Consider the following 25,807-nt stretch of genomic DNA (forward strand, 5'->3'; position numbering starts at 1 on the left):
TGATCCTCAGAATTAAGTTGAGAGAAATAAAAAATGGAATAACAGCAGCAGAAGTAATTCACAATATCAGCTTAATATTAATAGAAGCAAAAAGTTGAGATACTTCAGAATCTACCAATGTGCCTCTTAAGATCCAGAGCATGACATGTTGTAGTACGGAAAATTCACTTATATGAGACGTACTGAAAAGCACGACCCTCTTGACATATGTATTGACAAATTCCATGCTACTTGCTTGTTTTTCCTTAGAATGAAGATGCTGGTGACTACAAGTGCGTGGCTACCAATGATGCTGGCGTGGTGGAGCGCAGTGTGACGCTAACACTTCAGAGTAAGGCTCAAAATGCTAAGTTTAATGCCACTAGATTGGAGCGATAATCTACATTTGGATATGTGTGTGCAGCTCCCATTGAAGTTTTGGGGGAAGACAGTCAGTGGAGGTTGGGCACCACACTGCACGTTAGGTAAGATTCATCTCATCTGACTTTGTCGTTAATAGTTAAGGGTCTAGTGTCAGCTAGCGATTAAGGTCAAAGAAGAGAAGCAGGTAGAGGTGATTCAGACCATTCGTCTTAGAAGTTGGCTTAGAATGGGGTGAATCACCTTCCGAAAGGGCTTGTTGCTCTCAGTTGACTAGAGAGCAAGTCTGTGCAACCGGATTAAACTAGACTCTTAACTTTTAAATTAATAAAGTTAGGTGAGATGGATCTCAGTCTTCACTGACAATATTGCGTTTTTTTCAATAATAATAATATTTTAGAATCTCTATTTCATTGGTGGTGGAATTTCTATACATCCTTTTCTGTTGTAGCCTCAAGCAGTATGAAATTTGTTACTTTTGTCTCAGTTGTCCCAGAAGATGATAATAGCATCTTCATACAGGTTTTATGAAAAGCAACACATTTCAGCACCGTGGGAAGACTCTGTGCTGAAACAGTCAGGCCTCAATCCTACCTTTGGTCCTCAGGTTTCTTTCACATTAAAAATAGCCCATCACTGTCATTTCAGCTTGCACATATCCTGCCTTGTGAGAGTGGAGTATTTGGTCTCGGAAAATCTTGAACCCGTATTCCACTGACCAACAATGATATTTTACTCCAAATTAATGACTAAGATTTTTTGCCTTCCTTCAGACCAGACCTTTATTTAATATTCATTACAGTGAAAATAGTTACCAATCTACTGCTGTAGCAAGTTCTTGACGAGTCTGGTGGGCCTGAAACACCCCCCTTCCTTTTTTTTTCTTCCCAGGTCCTCCAGTCATTACTATTGAACCTGTAGAGACTGTTATTGAAGCTGGTGCCACAGCAATGCTGAACTGCCAGGCAAATGGAGAACCTCCTCCGACCATCGAATGGTCCCGCCAAGGTCATCCAGTCGTGAACAGTGAGAGAGTGACTGCCCTGTCTAATGGCTCCTTGCGTATTGTTGCAGCACGGAAAGAAGATACGTCTGAGTATGAGTGCGTAGCGAGGAACCTAATGGGATCTGTTCTTGTTAGAGCACCGCTGACTGTCCAGGGTAAGTGCACAGTATGTAGGATAGTGACTGTCAAGCTGGTAGGTTCCAGCATTAATTCAGAACAAATATGAGCAAGATGTTGTCTTACTCTTTCCATACGCACATTGTTAACATATGTTAATGTAGTCTGAGATGTCACTGGGGTTCTGCTTCATGTAGTTGTGTTCCTTCTGTAACACTGTTATGCTCATCAAGCTGTATGAGACAGAAGAATGTGAAGGAATGAGAGAGAAAAAGAATAATGAGAATCCTCAGAATATAGATCATAACTTTAATTGTACCTCCAATCTAAAGAAAAGCATTTAGGAGCACAGGCAATAACTGTTTCAGAGAAGCTGAAGTAGTCTGTGAACTGTAGTAATGTATTTCTGTAGTAATAAAGAATTGAAGTGAGTTGGATTTCCAGGTATGGCTTATGAAGTGTAGTTTTCACTTTGGTGTATCAGTCTGAGCGTGTTGAAACCGTAAGTACATGCTACAAAGAAAGCATCGCTTTCTTCCCGTTGCAGTGCATGGTGGATTCTCCGACTGGTTTGACTGGCGACCTTGCAGTGTGACCTGTGGTCAGGGTGTCCAGGAGCGGATCCGTCAGTGTAACAACCCTCTCCCGGCAAATGGAGGGAGGCGTTGTGAGGGGCCTGATACAGATGTACGCAGCTGCCACAACAAGCCTTGTCCAGGTGCTTCTTTAATGAGTTAATGTTGTTCGTTTGCCTTAAGTCGAGTGCCCTAGTAATGGACTTGTGACCACAGATCTGCATGACAGATCGATTAATGGTGTGGAATTTATCTTGACTTTTGAGGAAGGAGCAAACTTTGGTAAATATTTTTAAAACGTTATTTTAATTAAAACTGTGGGCTTTTGTATTACTTAGTGGATGGCAGCTGGTCGGAGTGGGGTCTTTGGGAAGAGTGTTCTAAGAGCTGTGGACAAGGTAACAGGACCAGAACCAGGACCTGCAGTAACCCATCAGCTCAGCACGGAGGGAAACCATGCGACGGCAGTGCGGTGGACTCAGTCATGTGTAATATTAGGCCTTGCCCAGGTAACAGAAGACTAGTTTAGAATCAGCTGCATAAACTGCTTTTTATACAGATTTCTTCTTTTTCCTCTAAGCCTATATACTCTCAGCTTTTTTCAAATTACTAGATTATAGGACTTTAACGTTTCCTTTTTTTTTCCGTATTAAAATTGCCTATAATTTATTGAGTGGCTTAAGCTCCTGGAAACAGGAGTCACAATAGTAAATCCTTCTTTTTCCCCAGTGAAAATGTTAATTCTGTATTTCACTGTTTCTCAAAGCATTTATTACCATGTGCTCACAGAGTAAAACTCACTTCTCTATTCTTCAAAGCCAATTAAAATGAAAAAATTAAAAACAAGTAGTGCAAAACATGATAATTAATAGCTTAAGACATTATCAGTATTTTTTTCCTCTCTGTCCTTTAAACTTGCAGTAATGAATTTCTCCTCACTAGCTGTATGTTAAGATTTTCTTCCTGCCTTGGTACTGCTTTCTGTGTTTGGCAGGATATATTTTATACACAGCCCTTCACCAGTGGCACGTTTCCTTCTATACAGTTTGTACTTTGCCCATTTTCCGTTTCTCCTTGGCTTTGTTTGAGGTTGCCGTAGGCTGTGGAGCTGCTGTAATGACAAGTTAAAGCAGCTGTATAGTTCCGACAGTTTTATAGCTCTGCTGCCTTTGCAGTCGATGGGGAGTGGAGTTCCTGGCTGCCGTGGGGTCCTTGCAGCGAGACGTGTGGGAAGGGTTCTCAAACCCGGCTGAGGCTCTGCAATAACCCTCCCCCGTCAAACGGCGGATCCCGTTGCGAGGGGTCTGATGCACAGGTGCAGGTTTGCGACAAGAGGCGCTGCCCAGGTAAGAGGCAGAGAGAACGGCGGCAAACTTGCCTTTTGCTTTCCAAAGTCTGCTTATGTTCTGTCTAAAGCTGTAAGTTGTAAATCTGCAATCCCTGAGAAAATTCCAGCCAAACCTTTTGGTTGCTCTGGTATACTATTTTTAACATCTGTCTATACGTAACCAGTGGGATTTCTTCTGCTACCCTTGTGTCCCTTCCTTTCGCCTGCCACTGTGCAAAAGCAGCGTTGTAAATCCATGACAGTTAAATTACAGATATCTTAAGCATTTCTTCTTTAGTTTTCCTACTTTTTGTTACTTGTTTATCCTTTCCTTCCACGTTTCAGTGAGTACATCGTTATGGAACAGGAAAGGTCGTGTTTCTGAAATAAGACCTCTGTATTTGCCTTGGTGCAGGGGCAACTTAAGGGAAATTTCATGGAGTGGAAAATGCAGCAGTTCAGACTAGATCCTTCTGGCATCATTCAAACCGTGTAGGTTTTAACTTGACGGACCCTAAGCCGGATCCTTGCTGTATCTGCCAACCGATAGAAACTGAAATTGTAGAAGCAGAGCAGCTGCGGGCTTGATGGCCCGTGTATCTGGCTAGAGGTCCTGCAGGCTGAGGGAGGGTGCTGCTCCCAACCTGACTGCTGCTCATCAGCCTTTCCTCGGCTCCTGGTGCAAGTGCTCACGCGTAACGGTTCCGGTCACCGTGACTTGGGAGAGCACAAGCAGCTGAGCCAGTGAATCAAAGGGAGCAGTAAACACGCTCGGGAAGGAAGGGGGAAGAAGGTGGTGGTAATGGTTAGCTCTTCAGACAGAAGAGCTGCCACCGAAGGAGGATGCGTGGGTAAGGACTGGGGTTTTTCAGATGACACTGGTACTGGGTATCTCCCCAGTGGGGTAATTTTGGGGGCTTGTTTGTATATGGTTTCACTTGCTTATAGATAAATAAAAATGTGAGAGTGAGTGAACACAAGAGCTCAGTGATCCCTGGCCATGATTCTGGTTAGGCTCACAGGTTATTTAAACGACAGGCCATGCTGTTCTCCAGCTTCCACTCCCTGTGTATTTGAGACGTCCAAAAAATAAGGAGGCAAAAACATCCCACAGTAGGTTTTGGCCTGATGTAGCACTGATTCATGCCTTTCTAACCAGTGGACGGGAAGTGGGCCACATGGACCAGCTGGAGCACCTGCACCGTGTCCTGCGGAGGAGGCAGCAGGCAGAGAACGCGCCACTGCTCAGACCCAGCTCCACAGTTTGGGGGCCACAAATGCGAAGGAAATGACATACAAATTGATTTTTGCAACAGTGATTCTTGTCCTAGTAAGTGCATTGGGTGTGAGTGGTACTAATACCTGACAAGGGTCAAAGCATCTCTTCATCAGTCAGCACGACTGTGATGTTCTTAGCATCAACCGCTGGGCGGACAAACCAGTAGCAGCTGGTGCAGAAGCTGCTGCCGGACTGGCGGAGGCCGTGCACCTCTGTAAGGTCACAGCTGACCTGTCTGATCTCTTTGTGTCTCACCATATAATCTAGCGAGTCATTTGGTTTATAACACAAGCCTCCTGCTTTCCTCTATTAGTCGGTTAACGAACTACAACGTTCTGGAGCTGGTTAGTGTACTCCAAGAAGCAGCGCGTGCTGGACACGATAGCTTTCTTGGATGTTTCTCTCTGATTTTTGCTTTTCTGTCTGATTTGCTATGAGATTACTTCAGAAAAAACAATTACAATGAAAAGTTCCTGTCCAACGGGAATATTTTCCTAGCTTGACTATCTGTTTGGAGCCTCTGTCACTAAGAGGAAGACACATAAACCTGACTTGTTTTTGCAGTCCATGGCAGCTGGGGCCCGTGGAGTAGTTGGGGAACTTGTAGCCGGACGTGCAACGGCGGTCAGACGAGGCGGCACCGGAGCTGTGACAGCCCGCACCCCGCGAGCGGTGGCAGGGCGTGCGCGGGGGCTGACTCGCAGGCGCGGAGGTGCAGCCCGGAAGCATGCCCTGGTGAGTGCTCAGCCTAGCGCAAGAGTTACGTGCGGGGTGCGCTGGAGCGCTTCGGGGTGTACGTTAGGGACGTGAGCTTGTCGTATTACGGAAGAGAAATATGAAACACTGCTGTGATTATTTCCAATTTCAGACAGCCTGAAAATCCACTCTTTTAGTGACTGTCACCTTACCATGATTTCCCTTTCCATGTGTTTGATTTTACTGGAATAAGGTAGAATAAACCAAACCAGGAAATAGCACATGCAAATCTTTCCTACACCTTGTTATTCTGCTTACTTTTGACAGTAAGGACACTTTGTGAGGGTTCCAGTGAACTCTTAGAGCGTATTCCAGGAGCAGAATAGGTCCCAGGGAAAAAGCGCTCGGCTCACATGGTTGAAGTCAAACCAGGATCAAAGCAGTTTAGCGATCTGTGAGCGTGTTCGCAACGCTTAGGCGGCGGCAGAGCAACAGCTAGACCCCGACGCTGAGGACTGCCTGGACGCCCTCTGGTCCCGGAAGGTTCCCATCCCCGCTCCGCGGGCGCCTTGGCGGGGCCGGGCAGCCGCGGGCGCTCCGGGGGCGCAGGCTCCCCGCTGCGCGCCCTTCCTCCCGCAGCAGAAGCGGTGGCGGCAGCGTGGGGAGGGCCGGCAGCCCTTCCCGCTGAGCCGCGCGCTGGGGAGGGGGCCCCCCAGGAGGTCGCGTACGCACGGCCGTGCGTTTGAGAGGGGTTTGTTTTTCTCGGAACAAGAGGCGGTCTCTGTTTAGTGAGAGCATAAAAAGGATGACGGGAGATGCTGAGTGGAGGCAGCTCTTCGCCGTCAACTGCCACGTGGTGGGTCTGCACGCGCGCAGCAGCGGGTTTGACATGGGCCCAACGCTCTCACGGGCAGGCACCCGCCGGCAGCGCCGTGGCACCGCGCTGTCCCCCGGCCCCGCGGAGGCTGGCGCTCACCCGCTCCCGGGCAGCCATGGAGGAGCACCTCTGCAGCGTGGCGCAGGGGAGAGTTCAGCCCGGCTCTCGCTAACCCCCCGCCATCACATTGGAAACGAAGGAATGACGCTGAAGAAATCAAAAAATTCAGGCTGCTTTCTTCACTTTTTCTTTCTTCAGTGGATGGAAACTGGGGGCAGTGGCAAACATGGAGCCAATGCTCTGCCTCCTGTGGAGGAGGAGAGCAGACCCGGGTCCGCCTGTGCAGCAATCCAGCACCATCGCATCGTGGACGTGCTTGTCCTGGCGACTCTTCCCAGATATCCAGGTGTAATACCCAAGTGTGTCCTGGTAAGTGAATTTGTAGCCCGCACGCAACGAGGATGAGAACGTGGTGAAAGCCTGCTGCGCTGCTCATCTGACTGGTGCTCCCCAGGGGCGTGCTTCTGCGGTGCATGGTGTGGTTCCTGGGTTTTTAGGCATGTAACTCAAAACATGCGAGATCCTGGTTTTTTGCAGGTTGTGTAATTCTTGTAGTTAGTGGGATACATGCAGAAGTACCCACAGAACTCTGTTTTCTTAAGATGCTGGGCACCGTTTCTGAATTTTCTCTCCCCCCAAATCTGCGAGGGCAGTGCTTTTTACATAGGAGCATTTTTTTTCGCCTCCTCCCTCCTTCCCTGCACAGGTGGGCCCCCACGTGCCAAAGGAAGCGTCATTGGAAATATTAACGATATTGAATTTGGAGTTGCTTTCCTGAATGCCACAGTAACAGACAGCCCTGACTCTGAAGCTAGAATAATACAAGCAGAGATTAGAAACGTCCCTCGGAGCCTTGGTAGGTTACTTTTCTTTCCTTGAGCCAGGCTGACTTTTGGGCAGGGTCAGTTTTCACCACTTCGTTGCACTGAGTTAACTGAGTTGCACTGAAGAAACGTGGGTCACACACTTAGAGGGGAAAAGAAAAAAAAGTCAAAGGTCGTGTCACATTTCAGGTGCAGCGATGCGAAAGCTTGTTTCCATTCTGAGCCCAGTTTATTGGGCAACTGCAAAAGAAATTGGAGAAGCAGTGAATGGATTTACTCTCACGGACGCTGTCTTCAAAAGAGAAACTCAAGTGGAGTTTGCAACTGGTTAGTTTCCTGTGATACCCCGTCTCTCTTAGTGTCTGATAAGCTTGATACAGTGCATTTATTAAAAAACACCACGTAACCATTGCTGAATTTTGAGTCTTGAGCTTATGCCAGTATTTCTCAGAATAATTATGATTTTCTGAAGCTTAAAATACACCTTTCAGAGGCTAGCTTTAATTAGAAATATGTAATGTTTATGTTATAGGCATGGCATGCCCTATAAAAATATTAGCATAAAATAACTGGTTAACAAATCCAATTCAGATGTTGGATGGTCAACACAAGCCTCTAGTCAGGATGTTTTATAAATCAATGTGCTCTTAAAATTCATAGGAGAGATTCTGCGAATGACTCATGTTGCCCGAGGCTTGGATTCAGATGGAGCCTTGCTGCTGGACGTTGTCGTGAGTGGCCATGTGCTGCAGCTCCAGTCGTTAGCTGATATTAACACGAAGGTAAAGCTGCTTCTGGAGCCGCCGCTCTTCTTGCCTTATTGCAGACTTCTGATCTGTAATGATGCAGTAGGCACAAATCCTGGAAGCTGTTCTGCTACATGTGCTTTTATGTTGCGTCTGGCTTAAGGCGCTGAGAGATGTCATTGGGAATGTAGTTATTTAGGCACTCGAGATTTCGAAAGTTAAGTGTTTCGTGGGCTAGTTATCAGAGGCAGGCCTGTCAAGTGTTGCCTTCCATGGAGTTACGAAGCTGCACCTTAAAACTAGTTTGGTTTTTCTTGACTTTTCTGAGGACACCAGCTCTTTGTGCCGTAGCACCTTGCAAAAGTTTTTGACCATTACTGATGATTTGTTTCCAGCTACAATTATTTGTAGTCCAGCCTCTGCCAGAGAGCAGAGAAGCATTGCTGCATGCTGATACGGTGTGAAAGACGGGGGCTTAACGTAGTCTGGAGCAGGTTACGTCGCAGGGGGTTTTACGCGTTGTTCGGAGGCGCGTTGTTCTGGCCCCGTGAACGATGCGCGCCTTTTCCAGCCACGCCGCCAAAACTCTGCCTGGTGGAGACGTCTGTTCGGACAAACGGTTCAGTTAAACGATTCGTCTGCGTTATTTTACAGAACTTGCTTTTTCAAAGAATGAAGATTTCTGTAGGCCCGTTCTCAGGAATGATCAGAGAGAGTGTTTGAGTGTTTTCGGAGATACTCTCTGCTGCTTATAGGGAGCTGGTTTCTGGCACTGACCCTGTACTCCTAGGCGAATGATGAAGTTCCAAAATAACTGGTTTTCTATCTTATTGGTGCAGTGTAAGCCTTAAATATTTTGGTAAGCCATGAAAGCCATCTGGCTTAGTATAATATGAGGTATCAAAGCTTTGCGTTAGTATCAGGTGCTCGATAATTGGTTTCACTACTGTGAAAGAAAAAACATTCTTTAACGTTGTTTGTATGAACGTGGTAACTAGTTGGTGGTTAGTACAAACATTGTATTATTAATGCCAAAGTACAGCAAATACGTTTAAGATTCTTGAAGTATCGATGCACTGGGATGTGTACCTTCCCTGATACTTGTACCTTTTTTTGGTGGCATAGTTTATTCATTGTTTATTTAGCACACTGTGGTCAGAATCTGACCTAGAACCTAAAGAAAGGATTGTCAGTACTGCCGGGCTGTTTCTTTGAAGAGAAATATATAGCAGGTGCTGTTAAGAGTCAAGAGATAAAATAGGAACCAGAGCATTAAAAAAAAATGGTGTGAAATACAATTTGTTTAGCTCTTAATAAGAAAAATCTGGTTTTAGAATACATTTCACACTGTAAAATATGAAGACCACAACTGCATTTAGAGTCTGATGCCTGAATCTTGCTCTTTCAGGATTACACAGAAGACTATATTCAGACCGGTCCCGGGCAGCTGTATGCCCATTCTACTCGTCTCTTCGCTATAGATGGAGTTAGCGTTCCCTATACGTGGAACCATACTATCACCTATGATCCCACTAGAGGAAAAATGCCTTTCTTGGTGGAAACGCTCCATGCTTCCTCCATTACAACAGAGTACAACCCTCTAGAAGAAACTGTGGCTTTTAAAATCCATGCTTCCGTTGCAAAAGGTAATGTTCAAGTCTTTCCCAAAAATAAAACACGGGAAAGATAGTATCCTATTTTCCTAGTATTCATCACCCAATTTGCAAAACCTGCTTGTGGCCCTGAAAAAGGAAACACTCTGAAAGTCGGGTAACTTTATTGCAGATACTGAGACCACTGTGTCGTGTTCATACACCCATAGAATAACACGTGAAAGCTGTTGCAGTTTGCCCTTACTGTGCCCCTGCAATTCCTGTTGATGATCACAGTCTGCTTTTGTTGAGACCACTAATAGCATTGCAGTAGCTTCAGGCAGTCAACCTTCAACATTTCTCTGTTCTTCTGTAGAATTATCGGCATATACAGCAAATGCGATGCTGTGCTGCAGCAGGGATTTGGGGGATTTTTTTTAATGGGATGTTTTTAAGACCAGACATTACGAAAGTTACAGCTCTGCAGGATTGTGTGACGTGTGCTTTTGTACGTCCTGTAGATCCGAGGGATCTTCACTCGAAGGCGGCCAACTCATAGCCACAACTTGTTGTGCTGTGGCTTGTTGTTGCTCCAGTACTAACTGTTGGCTTTTATTAACCTTTTACTTGTCTGATTTGAAAAAAAAAAATAGAAGAAATAATAGCTTTGTAGGAGGGTTTTCCATAGCAAAGAAGTCATAATAGTTCAGGAGAATGTTCTGTTACCTTTTTATGTGCTATCTAGGCTTTTCTTTATGCAATAGGACTTAACATCATTCCTATTGTAAGATTTTTTCAAATGAAATAGCTCAGGTTGGAAAATAAATGAGATATTTAGACTGCCTGTCTCAGTCTTCACCAGCTACAGTTCTAAACGAAGTGAAATGTTTTTCCCACTTGTGAGACTATGAACTCCCCATGCAGTTTGAAGGCCAAAGACCTGGTCCATTTTACTCGTCTGTGCTGATAAAAGAAGGTCTACAGATGAAGCCGTGCTTATGGATAGATCTGTGCAAGCCTTTATCGAACTGAGCTGTATTTGTTGCAACAGTTAATAGGTTGCTTTTCCAAAATCTCATTTTTATTGAATCATTTTTCAGGGTACAACAAGGGTAAAACACACGTGTTTGTGCAGTGTCTCCTACCGTGGGGTAGTTTCCCATTACAATTCATAAGTATGCGCTTGTGCTCTCCTACAGCGAGTTTCCACAGTCTGTGACATTATGCTTAGTTTGTTTTGGGTTTATTTCCTTCCATCCGTCTGCAGTGAAACTGTCTTTCCTTTTTAAATAATACAGACTTTATGTAGGAGCTTTGCAGGACAGATGCAAATTGCAGTCACTCAGAGAGGAAAAAAAGAAAAGCTTTGTTTGATGTTTAGAGAAAGAATTAAAATGGGAAAAGTGTGTATTTCTAACATCTAATCCCCAAGTGAAAAAGACCCTAAAAATCTGGATTTGAAAAGTTTATATTTTAGTGTCCAAATGTATGGAATCTTTTATAAATATCCAGGCTGCAATTCTGAATGGTAAAAGGATTTCTTAAAGTAATAATATGATTATATTTTCATCTACAAGTAACACACGGTTCCTTTACTTTACAGGAGATCGTAGCAATCAGTGTCCCGCTGGGTTTGGTTTGGACTCGACTGGACCTTACTGTTCAGGTAATGACATGACAAATTACCTATATACGTGTGTGTGTGTTTGTGTGTATGTAATCAAACGCACAGCATCTGGATTACCTTTCTTTAGCGCTTTAAAGCACGCGGTACATACTTCAGAAGGAGGAAGCTCCAGTAGATAAAAAGGTGTGCGCCTGAAGGCAGATGAATATTTTATTTCTGTAGGCGCCCAGCAAGGCCGTCCTTCCTCGGCAGCTCCGCCGCGGCGTGGGCGAGTGCAGCCGTGCTGTCTGCTGAGCCTGCGACGCGAGGGAGCGCGCGCGCGTCCTGCCCGGGGGCGGCGTGGACACCTGCCCCTGAGAAACAGATTTTTCCTGCTCGGGGGAAGGAAGTAGAAAGGAGGCTGTGAGCATTTTAGCAGTCTCCCCTAAACTGCACTGCCAAAAAAGTAGAAAAATTTGCAATCCAAAAGTGTTGTAAATACTTTCCACTTGCAACAAGACTTGCAACCAACATGAGTTCTAAAATTTAAATACAGAAAACTTAAAATAATCTTTCCAAGGTTATATAGGAAATCTAAATATAATGCTGGAATCCATGTGCTGTGGTGTAACACAGATTTTTCAGATTTCCAGATTCTCTGGGAAAGATTGTATCTAACATTCATTAGCACAGTACTGACCTGCTCCTGCAGATGTAACTTGAGCAAAATTCCAGCAAAGCCGTATGTGTGTAGGTTTGGAAACAACTCTTAAAAGTAAGATCTTTAAATAGACACAAAAGATCTCCCATTTGCAAATTCTAGTCTCTTGAATCTACAGCAGTGTAGATTTCTACAGGTAACAGGCAGAGGACTTCAGGGTGGTGGTGGTGGTTGCTATCATTTTAGCCAAAACTTCAGTCACGACATTGTCATGCTTCTGTCTCCCGCTCTGCAGACAGGTTCATTCCTTGCTAACTGCTTCCCCACCGTGGCAATAAGGGGTCGGCCAGGAGGTGCTCATAACCTGGTGTCGAGGCAAATGCCCCGCTGACCTGTTTCCATGAAACTGTTCAGTAGCTTGCTCTAGTCTTACCGCAGATACCTACTAGATACAGACCTCTTAGAAAGGTTTCCTTGTTTGGTGGGTTTTTTTCTTCATATATAGTTTCTTGTAAAGCCTTGTAAAGTCTCATTGGCTTTCCACATATTTCCTTCTTCTAGATGAAGACGAATGTGCTGTGCGAAATCCTTGTTCCCATGTCTGCCATAACGCCATAGGAACCTACTACTGCTCCTGTCCAAAAGGCCTCACTATAGCTGCAGATGGTAGAACGTGTCAGGGTGAGATAATTACTGCCGTGGACAGCTCGGATACATGACTCAATGCTGTATTCACAAAAATCTCTATTTGCTTAAGTCACTAGGTACCCGTTTTGTTAGGTCTGGGCCATTCTGTCACTATAAGAACATGATTTGTTGGTGGTATTCTTCCTATTTCATCTCTGAATATATTTAAAAGGAAGTATTCATGCTTGATCGTATTTTAAATGCCACTGAATCTGTGTTCCGTTTTGATACGGTGAGGGTTACAGCTTGCTTTTAATTACAGACATCGATGAGTGCGCGTTAGGTGGCCACAGCTGCCGTGCTGGCCAGGACTGCGAGAACGCCGTAGGCTCGTACCGCTGCGTGGTCAGGTGTGGGAACGGCTTTCGGAGAACGGCGGATGGGTTTGGCTGCCAAGGTACGGCAAGGCCTTTGGGCGTTTTTGGTGTTAGCTTTTCAACAATGCTTTCTTTTACATTTTCTTTTTAATTTTTCTTCATTACAAGTAACTTTTTAAGAGATGCATCCAACTAAGGTCTCCCATATTAACCTAGCAAGAAGGTGGGGGGGGGAGGTGTTTTTCCTTTTGCAGGGAGGAGGAGGGGAGGAGAGTTAAACAGGCTATTGGGTAACACTGGCCTGAAATCTTGCTTTTTGCATCTTTAGGAATAAATTAAAAACCTTACCTGAGACGACCTAAAATTCTTGCTTTTGTGTCCCATGTGCATTTTGTTTTACGATGGAGTGACAAAAGTACGTGTTTCTGAGTATACATCAGTAGTTCAGGAGCTAGACCTCAAAGCAGAGCTTGGAATGTGGAAAAAAACCCAAAATACTGTTACGTTAATAAAGATATGGTCGTTCACAGCCGTAGTTAAGGTTTTTGTATTGTTCAACAGATGTTAACGAATGTCAAGAGTCCAACTCCTGTCATCAGCATTGCTTCAATACTGTAGGAAGTTTCCACTGTGGTTGTGATGCAGGATACCAGCTAAAGGGCAGAAAATGCATGGGTATGGAATGAATTTGGAATTTTTATTCCCTCTTTGTAGTGGAAGTATTTTAATGTTTATTTGTTCCTACATGCAATTTGTAACCTGCAACCTCTGTGAATGAAATTCTTATTATGGATTATATCCTTAATATATATTTTTAAATTTTATCTGTAAAGCAGTTTTAAAATCTCAAGGAAAAGGGAATTGGGCAGATGTGCATGATGTGCATTCAAACTGCACAGTATAATTACAGCTGGATTACTCTACTCAGTAGAATTTCAGCATAAGGATACAATTTCATTTCCATTCTTGCTCTCCTTTGATTTGTTTTCTTAAATAAGACATAAATGAATGCAGGCAGAGTGTATGCAGACCTGATCAGTTCTGCAAAAACACCCGTGGTGGATACAAGTGCATCGACCTGTGTCCAAATGGAATGACCAAAGCAGAAAATGGAACATGTATTGGTGAGTAGGAGTCTTTATGCATTGTACAATGATCATAAGCATTAGGGCAGTGATCAATATTTTAAAAAATCCCCCAAACAAAAAAAAAAACAACTTTTTTGTAATAGTCCATGTGTAGTCATTAAGATTTGCATAGCTTAAGGCACTGTCTATTTTCATTCATGGGAGCATACGTATTGTTTGACTTTTTTTTGGAATTGGAAGAAAAAAAAGGTCCCTTTCAGCACTTCTGATTTTCCATTGCTCTTAAGAAAAAACAGTAAGGCATTTTCACCTTAATTCTAGAAATTCTTCATTGACTGGAGTCTTTTGCCTCATGTGTCAACACTTTCTAAAGAGTTTTTGTCTCAGGTGATCTGAATCAAGATTCTGAATCAAGACTGGCATATATTCTACCAAATTTTCATTTCTTTTTTAACGGGGTATGACAAGAATGGGATATGACGAGAAAATATATTATATCTCTTTGGAGGGATTAGCTGGTGGAACTGGAAAGCTCAATTCAAAAGTTAGAAAAATTAATGGAAGAAGTTTGTGTAAATGTCATTCAGTTGAAAGATTTATCTGTGCATTTGCTTACGATCTATCCTATGCAACTGTTACAGAGTAGTGCCTAATCATGCTATCGGATGAGAAATGTATATGGTCAGAAGCCAAATGTATCTAGAGGGCCAAATGCACCTGTGGTTTACCAGTATTCACTACAGTTTAGAGCTCTAATTACTTTAAAGAAAAATCTGACGAACTTCCTCTTGCCCGTTTTGCTTGCAGACATTGATGAATGCAGGGATGGAACCCATCAGTGCCGATACAACCAGATTTGTGAGAATACACGAGGCAGTTACCGCTGCGTGTGTCCAAGAGGGTACCGATCCCAGGCGGTTGGAAGACCTTGCGTGGGTAAGTTGGCAGATCGCATTAGTATTGCATATTCTCTGTTGCCGGTTTTGGCTGTGCTTTCCGCTGTAACATGCTCGAAGATGTTGCTCCTCCTTAAGTCTATGCTATTAGACAATTTTGCTTTGAATGCTTCATATTCCCCATCTTTAAACAAAGTATCTCATTTAAAACCAAACAACAAACCTAAATGACTCCACACTGAGGCTGTTACACAACCATACTTTGAAACCAAACTGCATGAACACTGAGGGAGCAGCAATACCCTAGGTGGCAAGATACTGCTCAGCAAGAGAAAGCCTGAATTTAGAAAAAACAGGTCAGATTTGTTAGCTCATTGGACTGTGAAAGGTGGTTGACTACAAACTCAGACTGGATTGCATGATTCATATGTAAGGCCAGTCAAGCGCAGGGAGTGATACGGATTTCCCTAAAGGAGAACAGCCGAAGTGCTGTGCAAGAGGCACAGTACAGCCCAAACGCACCTCTGCAAGTGACTGGCACGAATGCACTTACCCACCCGCTGAAATAGCAGAGGGTGTTCCCAGTACAGGTAGAGCAAGGGAAACTGGTACGAGTTTATCACTCCACCCTCCCGTCCGGTCTGGGTGGATCACACCAGGCAGGGGGAAGCCCCACAGTCGCTGGATTATTGACCATGTGGTCAGTCCCCCACGCTACATCTAACATTTCTGTGTTAGCACGTGCAGCCCTTTCCCCCGCGCACGCGTGCTTAGCTTTTGGAGAGCGCTCTCGTAGCTCTAACACTGATATTACAGGGGAGATTATTTATAGTAGCATGTCAGCGCGAGTGTGTAAAACACGTCCCCTGGCATGTCATAGACATCAGGATGGTACTAAAATCGTTTTGATTCATGCTTTATGTGGGATATTTGAAATATAATAGCTGATTCACCCTGAGAAGAATGATTTATAAATGTTGGTATATCACGCTTTGGTTTAGTGGATTTCAGTTGCTATCACGTGTCATATCAGAGGTGTTCAGCCATAGTGACTTCTTCGAGGTTAGATTTTGTAAGTGATAAATAGCTGCTTTGGAGTATAACCTTTTTTTCTTCTTTTTCTTTTTAAAGCATCTAAGATTTTGAACTATCAAAGCCAGGAATGTCTGTCTTTTTTTAAGATTAAATTGCAGTACAACACTGTTTGGCTGTAGACCAAGACATTGCTTCTGCCAGCTGCCTCCCTGCTGAAATAAAATTGATCCCAGACTCCTTAAAATATATTACAATCATTTAAATTTTTGACAGCAATGAGCTGAACAAAGCCTAGGGCCACAGATTTTCAAGAAAGCCAGCAGACACCCTAAGGCTGTCTGCTGAGAAAGGAATATTGAAAGCTCTCTATTCACTTCGAGTTTGACCTTTATGCTCCTTTGAATTTTTACCTGCTTTAAAACATCTGTATTTAAAAATATAGGTGCATCAAAAATGTTAGCTCACATGTGTTAATAAAGTACAGTTTTATTTTAAATGTTTACAATGAACACATGGAAAAGTAAAAGTATAAGTAGGACCCCAGACTGAAACAGAAGATCGGAGCTTTGCTCCGCCTGTGCCACTGTCACCCTGTGCACACAAGTCCTGTGTGCCACAGTGCCCTGTCTCTTAAAGGAGGACAAGGTGCCTGTCCGTCCTCACAACATCCACACCAATCTGCACGTGCCCATTTAACTAAACTACAGTATTTCCATCTATTAAACATTTCAACATTCCATAGCATAGGTGTGTTTTTAACACACTACACACGTAAGGCTATCTAGAATTTAAACTCAAATCACATTTTTCAAATACAACCTGAAAATTTAGGTATTTTAGACTTTGAAAATCACTTCTCTTCTTCTTGTATTTATTGAATATTTACGCTGTATAATCAAAGGAATGCCGTCCAGTGGATGCTGCAGGTGACCACTGATCACTTTTCAGTCACAAGCACATAATGCACATGGCTTGCTGCTGTGTCCTGTGGGCTGCTCCTACAAAACAAATGGCTGCAACATTCACCTGCTTTCTTTCAGTATTTGTGTAGGAGTCTTATATTGCTTTTCTGTAACTTGTTAAAAAGAGACGAGTTGTTCTAAAGACCAGATTTAGTGCAGGTACTTACTGTCTGTGTTACGCAGACAAACGTTAAACCCAGCAGCGAGAAAGTAGTTGAGTGCTAAGGAAATACTGAATTTCAGTATTCTGTTACGTATATATGAGTAGTAACTTCTTCATCTTAAGCACACAATGAAGGAATATAAACTAAAAGTCATAGTTGTTCTTGCCTCATTAAAAGAAAATTCTCTAAGTGTAATATTATCATAATACTGTGAACAGAAATGATATTTTAAATAATATATGATGTTTCAGTTATGTGTTTGTGAAATAACAAATAGAAAATACTGCAAGTTGTGCAGATTGCATCACTGCTCTGCTCTTCTAATTCCTACAATAATTATCCCTGTTTTAGTCTGGATTTCCAGCTCTCAAAAGGTTAAATTCTTAATACTAAACAATTTTAAAATATTTAACAATATAAAATATTTAATAGTTAAAAAAAATGCAGTCTAGCATTTTTACTAGCTTAACAGCATAACTTTTAACAAAGTGGTACCATCCATTTGTATCTCAGAGAATTACAGATTATTTTAACACTAGTTTAAGGGCATTTTACAGTAATAATATTAAAAATACATGCTTTCTATTAAAATAAAATAATTAAACCCTTATTACCTCACCATTAAAATAACCTTTAAATACTGGATGCTTCTAGAAGGACAGGCTTATAAATATGCCAACTGTAGATGATTTGTTATGTATCTTATTATCAAGTTATTTCTGTTATTTCCAAAGAAGTGGTGCATTCCTATCTGGAATTAGCCATCTTTTTTTTTTTTTTTTTTTTTTTTTTCTTTGAGAAAGCAAGCAAATTTGAAAACAAATGCTCTGTATTGTCAGATTTTCAGAATGGAGCGTTCCTTTTTTCTCTCGTGCCAGAGCGGGTGTGGAGAACGGCCGCCTCTCTCCGTGCGGGAGAGGTGCTGGAGCAAGGCGCCCCTGCTTGCAGGCTCCCCTCTGCCGATGCAAGTTCTTTGCACAATTTGCAGGGGAAACTGAACTGGGAGAGGACACCCGAGGCAAACGACTATTTCTGAATTCTTCCAAAGCGAATTAATATTTACCACTAGGTCTCCAAACTTTCATAGCTGGAACGGCTGCTAACAGCAAAGTTTGGAGCGTACCCAGGCTCTTCCCTCGCAGCCCTGCGACGCGACGCAGGGTGCAGTAACTGCATCGGTGCTCTTCAAGCCTCCCTCAGAGCCAGTTTGAAAGAATTTCCAACCCTGTCCTCCTCAGGAGCGCTCTGGGTTGAGACCTTTCTCCTCCTTGTAACAAGAGCCGGACAGCTTCCCCCACTGATCTCTGGAGCACTTAAGGGAAAAAGATCAGTGATTATTGAAGAAGTAACAGACAGCTTAGGCTCCTTGGGTAAACTTACTTTTCCTTCTAGTAACTTAGATCCCTGCACGAACTGCTCAGCCAGTCTGCAGTATTCACACAGCTCCATTTCTGCAAAAACAGATGAGTAGACTCAGATCCCCTCTTTGTAGTCATATCTTACCTTTAATAAGACTCTTCTGATTTTCGAGGTGAGCCTTTCGGTGGAGTTTTTGTCTTAGGTGAGCACAGTTTTATGTCTGTATGGGGAGAATAAAGGTATATTACTGTTATTATCCAAGACAGAATAAATTGCCTACTTGGTTTTGGGTTGTCCATATTTTATTACCTTCAGGAACTCACTTATGTCCTCAGTTTTGTTCCACAGACTGATATATATATGTATATATATATACACATATAGTTATGTGTTGTTGTTGTTGTTTTTTTTCTCCTTTCCACATGGTTTGTTGCTCTGGATCATGTCACATGAGCAGACATTAATGAATGTGAACAAGTGCCTAAGCCCTGTGCATTTCAGTGCGCCAACACCCCCGGCAGCTTCAAGTGTATCTGTCCACCTGGACAACATTTATTAGGTGATGGGAAATCTTGCGCTGGATTGGAGAGATTGCCCAATTATGGTGCCTATTTCAATAGCTATAACTATGCTCAATTCTCCCCTGTGAGAGACAACTATCAACCTCAACAATATTACAGGCACTCCTCAAATCTCTACAGCTCCTTCTCAGAGTATAGAAACAGCAGAATACCTTTCTCCAGGACTAGAAGGAACATTAGAGAAACATGTCCTGAAGGCTATGAGGCAAGAAATGCCAGATGTGTAGGTAAATGTCAGCCATATCTATGCAATTCTCTTGTCTTTTAGTCCTTATTCTTAGGTTACTTATATGCTTCACGCTGCCTATGGTTTGAAGTGCTGTATTTTTTTCGTATTGCCGTAGTGAATATTCAGTGAGTTTTGCATGTTTTTCTTTTCCTGAACAAGTCGTATCAAAAATGTTTTCAAACCTCCTCCTCGAACCCTCATGTTTTAATTATGCCAAATGTTATATATTAGCAAATGACTCTGTTTTGTTTTGTTTTGTTTCTCCTGATTAAGGTAGCTCACCTGTGTAAATTTTTCATCCTTTAAACAACATCAGTAGTCAGTCCAGTCCTGGGGCCTTTGCTTCCGTCACACTGCCATTGGTGGTGATGATAATCTGGTTCAAAAAGGTTTTGAACAGGGATTTCATAATTGAGCATGGTAGAAACAGTGACAGCCCTGATCCAGGAAGGTTTGTTACAGCCACACAGGCAATATAAGCAACAGCTTTTAAATTACCTGTACCTTATGACACGCAGCACGTTGCTCTCTTGTAATTCATTGACCTTGTGAAGACTGGATATATGGAAGCAGTCATGCAAATGGCAGTGTGGCCTTTTCTTCATCCTTCACGAGGAGACCAGAGTAGTTACGGTAATGGGCAAGCTAGAAGAAGCTAAGAAATTTTAAAAACTCTGTTGCTCAAAAGATAAAAATTTCAGGTTCTTTATCATGAGGCAAGTGCTAGCAGCAATGGTTACAGATTGCCAGCTCTAAAACTGCTAGTTTAGAGCCCAAAACGGGAGGACAAGCGCAGGCTCCCTTGAGGGTGTTTTATTCCCCCACCATGGAGAGCTGAAGCAGCTTAGGGAGCCGAGGGGGCACCACCGGCCCCAGAGCCGGAGCTCCCGGCGGGGTTCCTAAAGCAACGGCAGAAGTGATGCTTTAGCAAACGTGCCTGAAGTTAACGCATCTGCCAAAGACACGTCCCAGGAGGAGCGACAGTCCTCCAGCATAAATACGGTGAGCTGCAGATAGATTCTAAAAATTATTGCTAATAATAGTTATAATGTTGAAAATATGAAAGTGTTAGTAAGTTATAGCTAGACAGGCATTAAACTAACCTTGTATTTACATTACAGTGACAATTCAGTGACTGACTTATAAGTACAGTTTGTTATGGCTCTAGCATTTAATTGAAAGACAGATTTCAGTTTAACCTGAAATCTCAGGTTAAATATTCTCAAATGACAGTTTATCGGTGGTAACTCTGTTCCTTAGAGCCTCACCCCAGCTTTCAGTCTGAGTTAGTAAATATTCTTATATGCCTGTTTCACTGGAATGAACATCTTGATTTTAAAATTGCTCTTTAGTATAAAAGCATGTACAAATTATGTTTCTTTTCTTTTTTAAGAGGGTTCTTCCAACAGACAACCATCAGGATTTGCTAACGAAGCACACCCTAAATTTCTACAGTCATGTCTGTCTGTCTGTCTCATTTTTTTGTTTGTATTATCTAACACCGTCTGTGTGACTCAGAGAGGGAGGCGAAGACCGTCCTTCCCCTGCTTTAATCATTCAAGTCTTCACTCATGTACTTGAAGCCAACTTGAGTAAGGGCTCTCTTACGCTCCCGAACTGGGCAGACATTTCAGAGGAAATCATAACGACACATGGTCTGTGACTAAATGTCTTCAGTCTACTTTGACAATACTAAATAATTGGTTTGGTCCTGCGGTGTTTCAGAGGCAGGTTTTAAAAGTTAAGAGCATTTATTGATAATCTCTGCAGCTGCTGAGCTTAATTCATCTCCATGGCATAAGAAAAATTAGTTTGAAAGGAAAAGAGTTTTGCCGGAGGAGGGATTAACTGTAAGAACAACTCTTCCAGGTGAAGGTTCCTTCTGAAGAGCTAATCTGGGCATTTCTTAAATATATTGTCTAAAACCTTATTTTCAGGAAGCTTGCTTTTGAGGCAAGACTATTTGTATAGCCTTTGCAGATTTGTATAGGTTGCTTGCTCTATATATTACAGCACTGGTCTGTCCAGCTAGAATATATATTATGGCTGCTATCAAAAGAGGTGAAGATCCCCTCAAAACTGGGTTTAAGTATTAAAAAAATTATAGTATAATAATTATAAATTATAATAGAACAGGTAAGTTGTGAAAGAATTTGCTAGTCTTTTGCCTTCAACCCCATTAGAAAAACAGATCTCCACAATTTTTGACCACCTCTGTCCATAAAGTTTATGTAAGTAAGTGGCTGGGAGGGGAATTTTGGGGTCCAAAAGACTAGATTTTAGTACTAGATTCAAGTAATCCTTATGCTCATGTTTCTGTTTCTTTTCCACAGATATTGATGAATGTGAAAACAGAGATACCTGTCAGCATGAATGCAAAAACACTCTAGGAAGTTACCAGTGTACTTGCCCACCTGGTTATCGTCTTACGCCCAATGGCAAAACCTGTCAAGGTACAGAAATCTCATTTAATGCTCAGACATACAAGTCATATTCTGTGTATATATATGCCACCCCTTTGAATCTGCTTTATGAGATACAGGCATTCAAAATCTCAGTTCTCAAAAGTTTTTGTATTGCATAGTTTGATTTAGCACTTTGTAAAACTACCAGCAAATTAGACAACTGCAATTTCTTATTTTTTGAAGTGTGACCTTATATTATATATCTAACTCCAAGTATGGCCTTTCACTGCAAGTAGACAGCAGCTGTAGGGCAATATAATCCTTGACCTGCCTTATCAAGAAAGGTACTGTCAGATTTACTGATCCACAAAACCATTCTCAACTAACTAGTCTCCGTTGAGAATGTGGTTGTGGTTTATGTTGCTGTCCAGGTTTTGTAAGGCATCTAACACAACAGGCCTCCTGCATGATAATAAAATACCGATGATTGATAAGAAGTTCATGTTACTGGAACTAGTAGCTCCACTGTCTGAAATAGGAAGACAAGAAAATTATTTGTGTGTAGAAGTCCATACTATAGCCTGACCAGACTTTATTGATCCAGCCAATGTTTAACTCTGACAGATTCATCTCAATGCCAGCACCTGATTATTTCCATGTCTTTACATTCAGATATTGATGAGTGCCTTGAACAGAATATCCATTGTGGATCAAATCAGATGTGTTTTAACATGCGAGGAAGCTACCAGTGCATAGACACGCCTTGTCCACCAAACTACCAGCGAGACCCTCTTTCTGGGTATGTTTTATTTTCAACCTTGTGGGGGTCTTGTTTTTCCCCCATTTTGGGATTCTTAATCTGTATTCCTCAGAAGTTTTTTCTGAGTTTGACAGACAACAGTAATGTGGTCATGCTGCCATAAGGTAACGCGTTGAGCTCAGTGTTGCGGTACGTTTATAGACAAGCAGTACTACGTGTTCATGAGCAACAGGACTAGAAAGCAGTGGGCCCAGACAAGCTACCTGGCTGTCCGTACCATGCAGAATTATACAGAACTATATGGCTAATTAGAATGGAAAAAGCATGCAAGCATTGCCCTGCCAAATGAACCCCGGCAGGCAGCTTGTGAATTCAAGCTTGTGGGCAGCTTGAATTCAGATTCACTTCACTTGCCAGTTATGGGGCTGCTTTTGCATCTAAGTTCTCTAATTTACTTCTCCGAAGGCCTAGCTTGCCATCGCCTCAAAAGCATTTAAGTACAATTTTTAGTCATGAAAATAACACAACAGTTAATGGTAAGTTTTGTTTTTCAAATTACTCAAATTTCTCCTTGTTCTAGGGAAAAAAAAAGTTAATTTAATTTATCCAGGTAAATAGCTCATTTCATAGCACAATCCATCTTTTGTGATCAGTCTAAACTGGAATGACATTTAACCTGAAATGTTAATTTTTCTGACCTGTATTACCAGTGAGTGGCAAGGCTAACAGAGGCAATGATGTATTTTGACTTTTGATTGATGGAAGTAAAATTTCCTCCGCCTTTCTTTTTTTTAATTCCAAGTTCTTTACTTTGTGATCTAACACATACACAACATCAAGTGGAGCTGCCAATACATTTTAATCCAGTCTTTTTTTTCCTCTAATATCTAAGAGTGTGGTCATTAAAAAAAAAAGTACCATTTGTCGTTGAAGTCAGTTTCTCTCTCTTACCTCTTAGAGCTTTCTAATTTCCCCCTTTCTTCAGGGAAAAAAAAATGGAACATTAAACTCGGCTGCAGTGTTAAAGGAACAATGCATAGGGAATACACAAGCTTGTTTTTCCAGAGAACTCTAAATTTGCACATAGCACCAGGATAAATGAGGGAAGAGTTTAGCCTTTAAGTCACATTCCTCTCCTGTGCTGTGTCATGCCTTCTCCCTTGCTTAAAGTTTTCTTCTTATTTCTAGGTTCTGTCTCAAAAATTGCCCGGCCAACGATCTGGAATGTGCCCTTAGCACCTACGCCTTGGAGTACAAACTCGTTTCCCTCCCCTTCGGCATAGCTGCCAATCAGGATTTAATCCGGCTGGTTGCCTACACTCAAGATCAAGTCATGCATCCCCGAACAACTTTCTTGATGGCAGATGAGGACCCTGCAATCCCGTTTGCCCTCCGAGATGAGAACTTAAAGGGAGTTGTGTTTACCACCAGGCCGCTGCGAGAGCCGAAGACGTACCGCATGAGAGTCAGGGCCTTGTCCTACAGCGTTGATGGAAATATTGAGTATCAGACAACTTTCATTGTTTATATCGCTGTGTCAGCCTATCCCTATTAAACACCCAAACCACTCGACAGTTATCGCAGTATTTTAGCCACGTTCCTAAGTGCCAGTGGGTATTACCACTTTCAGACTGATTCTACTGCCTGCCAGATGGTTGTGAACCACACAGCCCGGAAACGGTGCTACGCTCTTTGCTTTTTTTTTTCCCTGAGACTGCCAGTATATTCCCATTATTCTAATTCAAGAAAGAAAATCCATGGCTTCGAGGACCACTTGCTGTATTTATTACACTGGAGTAGTCATTTTCCACAGTTTGTTCTGAAAACCAGCAGAACAAGTCAAAGTATGAGCTGAAGTACTAGTAGTCAAAGCAGTGAGCAGGAGCAGCCTCTGTGTAGGAGCAACTAAACAAAAGCCTAACCAGAAAAAATGGCCATTTTTAGTGGTCTGCGAATTTAAAGTTGCCAAGTAAGTGTGTTTTACAATTTCTTTATCTATTAATTTTTTTCTTACCAAATACCCGATAGAATTAGGGCTGCACATATATTATCTGTCGTGGTCAAAAAAGAAATACCACTTTACTTAGCTCACAGATGATAGTAGTAAAGTTGGTTTTCAGCTGAAGCCACAAAAGTAGAAATTGGAATTGGTTCATTTGATTTCTCTGTAAGTTTAGGCATTGTTTGAAAAACCACCAACATGGCTACTTCTGCTTTGTATGGCAGATATTTTATAATTTTTTTTCTTTTCTTTTTTCTTTTCTTTTTTTTTTTTTACTCTGACATTCTGGTATAGCCATTTATTTAGCTTGAAACCATATCGATTTCAGTACTCCTAACCCAGTTAAAATGTTTTGGGTTTTTATTTTGTTTTGTTTGGGGTTTTTTGCAAATTGAACAATTTTTTCCAAAGATGTAGTAATTTCGGTTCAGTAATGTCAATACACTGTACACAAGTAATTTTGCCAAGATGTATTCTATTTTTATGAAAGTGTATATATGTTTTTTCCTATGTGTATTTTCTATGCAATATCTTAATTGTAAAACACTTAAGTTTTCATGAAAGGACAGTGTCAATACATTGAAAATAATCGAAATAAAGGTTCTCATTGCCTTTTGAGATTGCCACAAGATTTATCATTAAAAAAAATTCTTTCCCAGGTGTAAGACAGACACTTACCTTTAGTTCCAGTCCAAAACGCGGCAGTAGCATGGCTGGCAAACTGCTGATCCTCTTGCAAAGATGAAGCAAAGTCTCCAGCTCACTGAGCTCTGAGCTATTGACTTCCCCCTGCCTTCAGTTAAAAAAAAAAAAAAAAAGTAGGGAGGTTGGAGGGACTATTGCACTTATTCTTGTTTTATCCAGACTTCACTCACCAGGAAATATTTTATTTCCTCAGAGCAGAGAAATTTTGCTAAGAGTTAATTAAGGTTTTGTTGCACGTAAAGGTCACATTTATTCATGGCTTTACCTGCTGCCAAACACAAAATCTGCTTCTGCAATTCCCGTGCATTTAAACAAAACTCAGCAGAAAGGCACGAAGGGTTGAGTGCTCTGGGACTCTCCCGGCCACGCTGGTAACGGGTTGTGGAGCTGGCCGGCGACGTGGAGCCCCCAGCACCCCGCCACAGGGGGCTGCACCTTACGCTGACGTTCCTGCGTTGCCGCATCTGGGTGCGAGGAGAGGGACGACGACGACTCGCGTCACTGACATCGAACGGCCCTGTCGATGCGCGTCGCTGAAAGCAGCCGGTTCGCGGCAGGGCCAGCTGGCTGCGCGCTGGAATGCGCCTGTCGCTAGAGACTGTTCATAACACTGAAAATAATAAAGTCCTACCAGTTTTCCTCCTGCTTTACATTTCCTTTAATTTGGCCAGGACTGTCTCACTTCTTGTAATGGGAAAACAAGGACACTTTAAAAGCATTTTGTTGGTCTTTATATGAATGGTACAGTAACAGGCTTCAGACAAAACAGATTTGGGTTTTTAGAACCCTACCTTTAAAGAAACAGAAAGCAATTTAGGAAGAGCAGGAGAGGGGGAAAGAATTAAAAAAAAAAAAAAAAAAAAAAAAAAAAAGAGCCAGATAGGACAAGCA

The 25,807-nt window shown here is 42.3% G+C and overlaps 1 protein-coding gene across 1 annotated transcript in view; it reads left to right on the forward strand.

Annotated features, from left to right (window-relative positions):
* HMCN1 (hemicentin 1) overlaps positions 1 to 25,555 on the forward strand; it is a 185,266-nt gene extending 159,711 nt beyond the window's left edge. Inside the window, exons 86-107 of the mRNA XM_062581699.1 lie at positions 250 to 331; positions 1,252 to 1,521; positions 2,031 to 2,201; positions 2,397 to 2,567; positions 3,234 to 3,404; positions 4,545 to 4,715; positions 5,229 to 5,399; positions 6,496 to 6,666; positions 7,004 to 7,153; positions 7,311 to 7,448; positions 7,782 to 7,903; positions 9,276 to 9,513; positions 11,063 to 11,125; positions 12,288 to 12,407; positions 12,676 to 12,810; positions 13,292 to 13,405; positions 13,729 to 13,854; positions 14,626 to 14,754; positions 18,692 to 19,042; positions 21,378 to 21,497; positions 22,122 to 22,248; positions 23,398 to 25,555. Of these exons, the coding sequence (XP_062437683.1) occupies positions 250 to 331; positions 1,252 to 1,521; positions 2,031 to 2,201; positions 2,397 to 2,567; positions 3,234 to 3,404; positions 4,545 to 4,715; positions 5,229 to 5,399; positions 6,496 to 6,666; positions 7,004 to 7,153; positions 7,311 to 7,448; positions 7,782 to 7,903; positions 9,276 to 9,513; positions 11,063 to 11,125; positions 12,288 to 12,407; positions 12,676 to 12,810; positions 13,292 to 13,405; positions 13,729 to 13,854; positions 14,626 to 14,754; positions 18,692 to 19,042; positions 21,378 to 21,497; positions 22,122 to 22,248; positions 23,398 to 23,764 (3,678 nt within the window). The 3' untranslated portion in view covers positions 23,765 to 25,555. The remainder of the gene's footprint in view (positions 1 to 249; positions 332 to 1,251; positions 1,522 to 2,030; positions 2,202 to 2,396; positions 2,568 to 3,233; positions 3,405 to 4,544; positions 4,716 to 5,228; positions 5,400 to 6,495; positions 6,667 to 7,003; positions 7,154 to 7,310; positions 7,449 to 7,781; positions 7,904 to 9,275; positions 9,514 to 11,062; positions 11,126 to 12,287; positions 12,408 to 12,675; positions 12,811 to 13,291; positions 13,406 to 13,728; positions 13,855 to 14,625; positions 14,755 to 18,691; positions 19,043 to 21,377; positions 21,498 to 22,121; positions 22,249 to 23,397) is intronic.
* Positions 25,556 to 25,807: the final 252 nt, after the last annotated feature.

Source organism: Rhea pennata, chromosome 8 (genome assembly GCF_028389875.1).
Source record: "Rhea pennata isolate bPtePen1 chromosome 8, bPtePen1.pri, whole genome shotgun sequence".
NCBI lineage: Eukaryota > Metazoa > Chordata > Aves > Rheiformes > Rheidae > Rhea > Rhea pennata.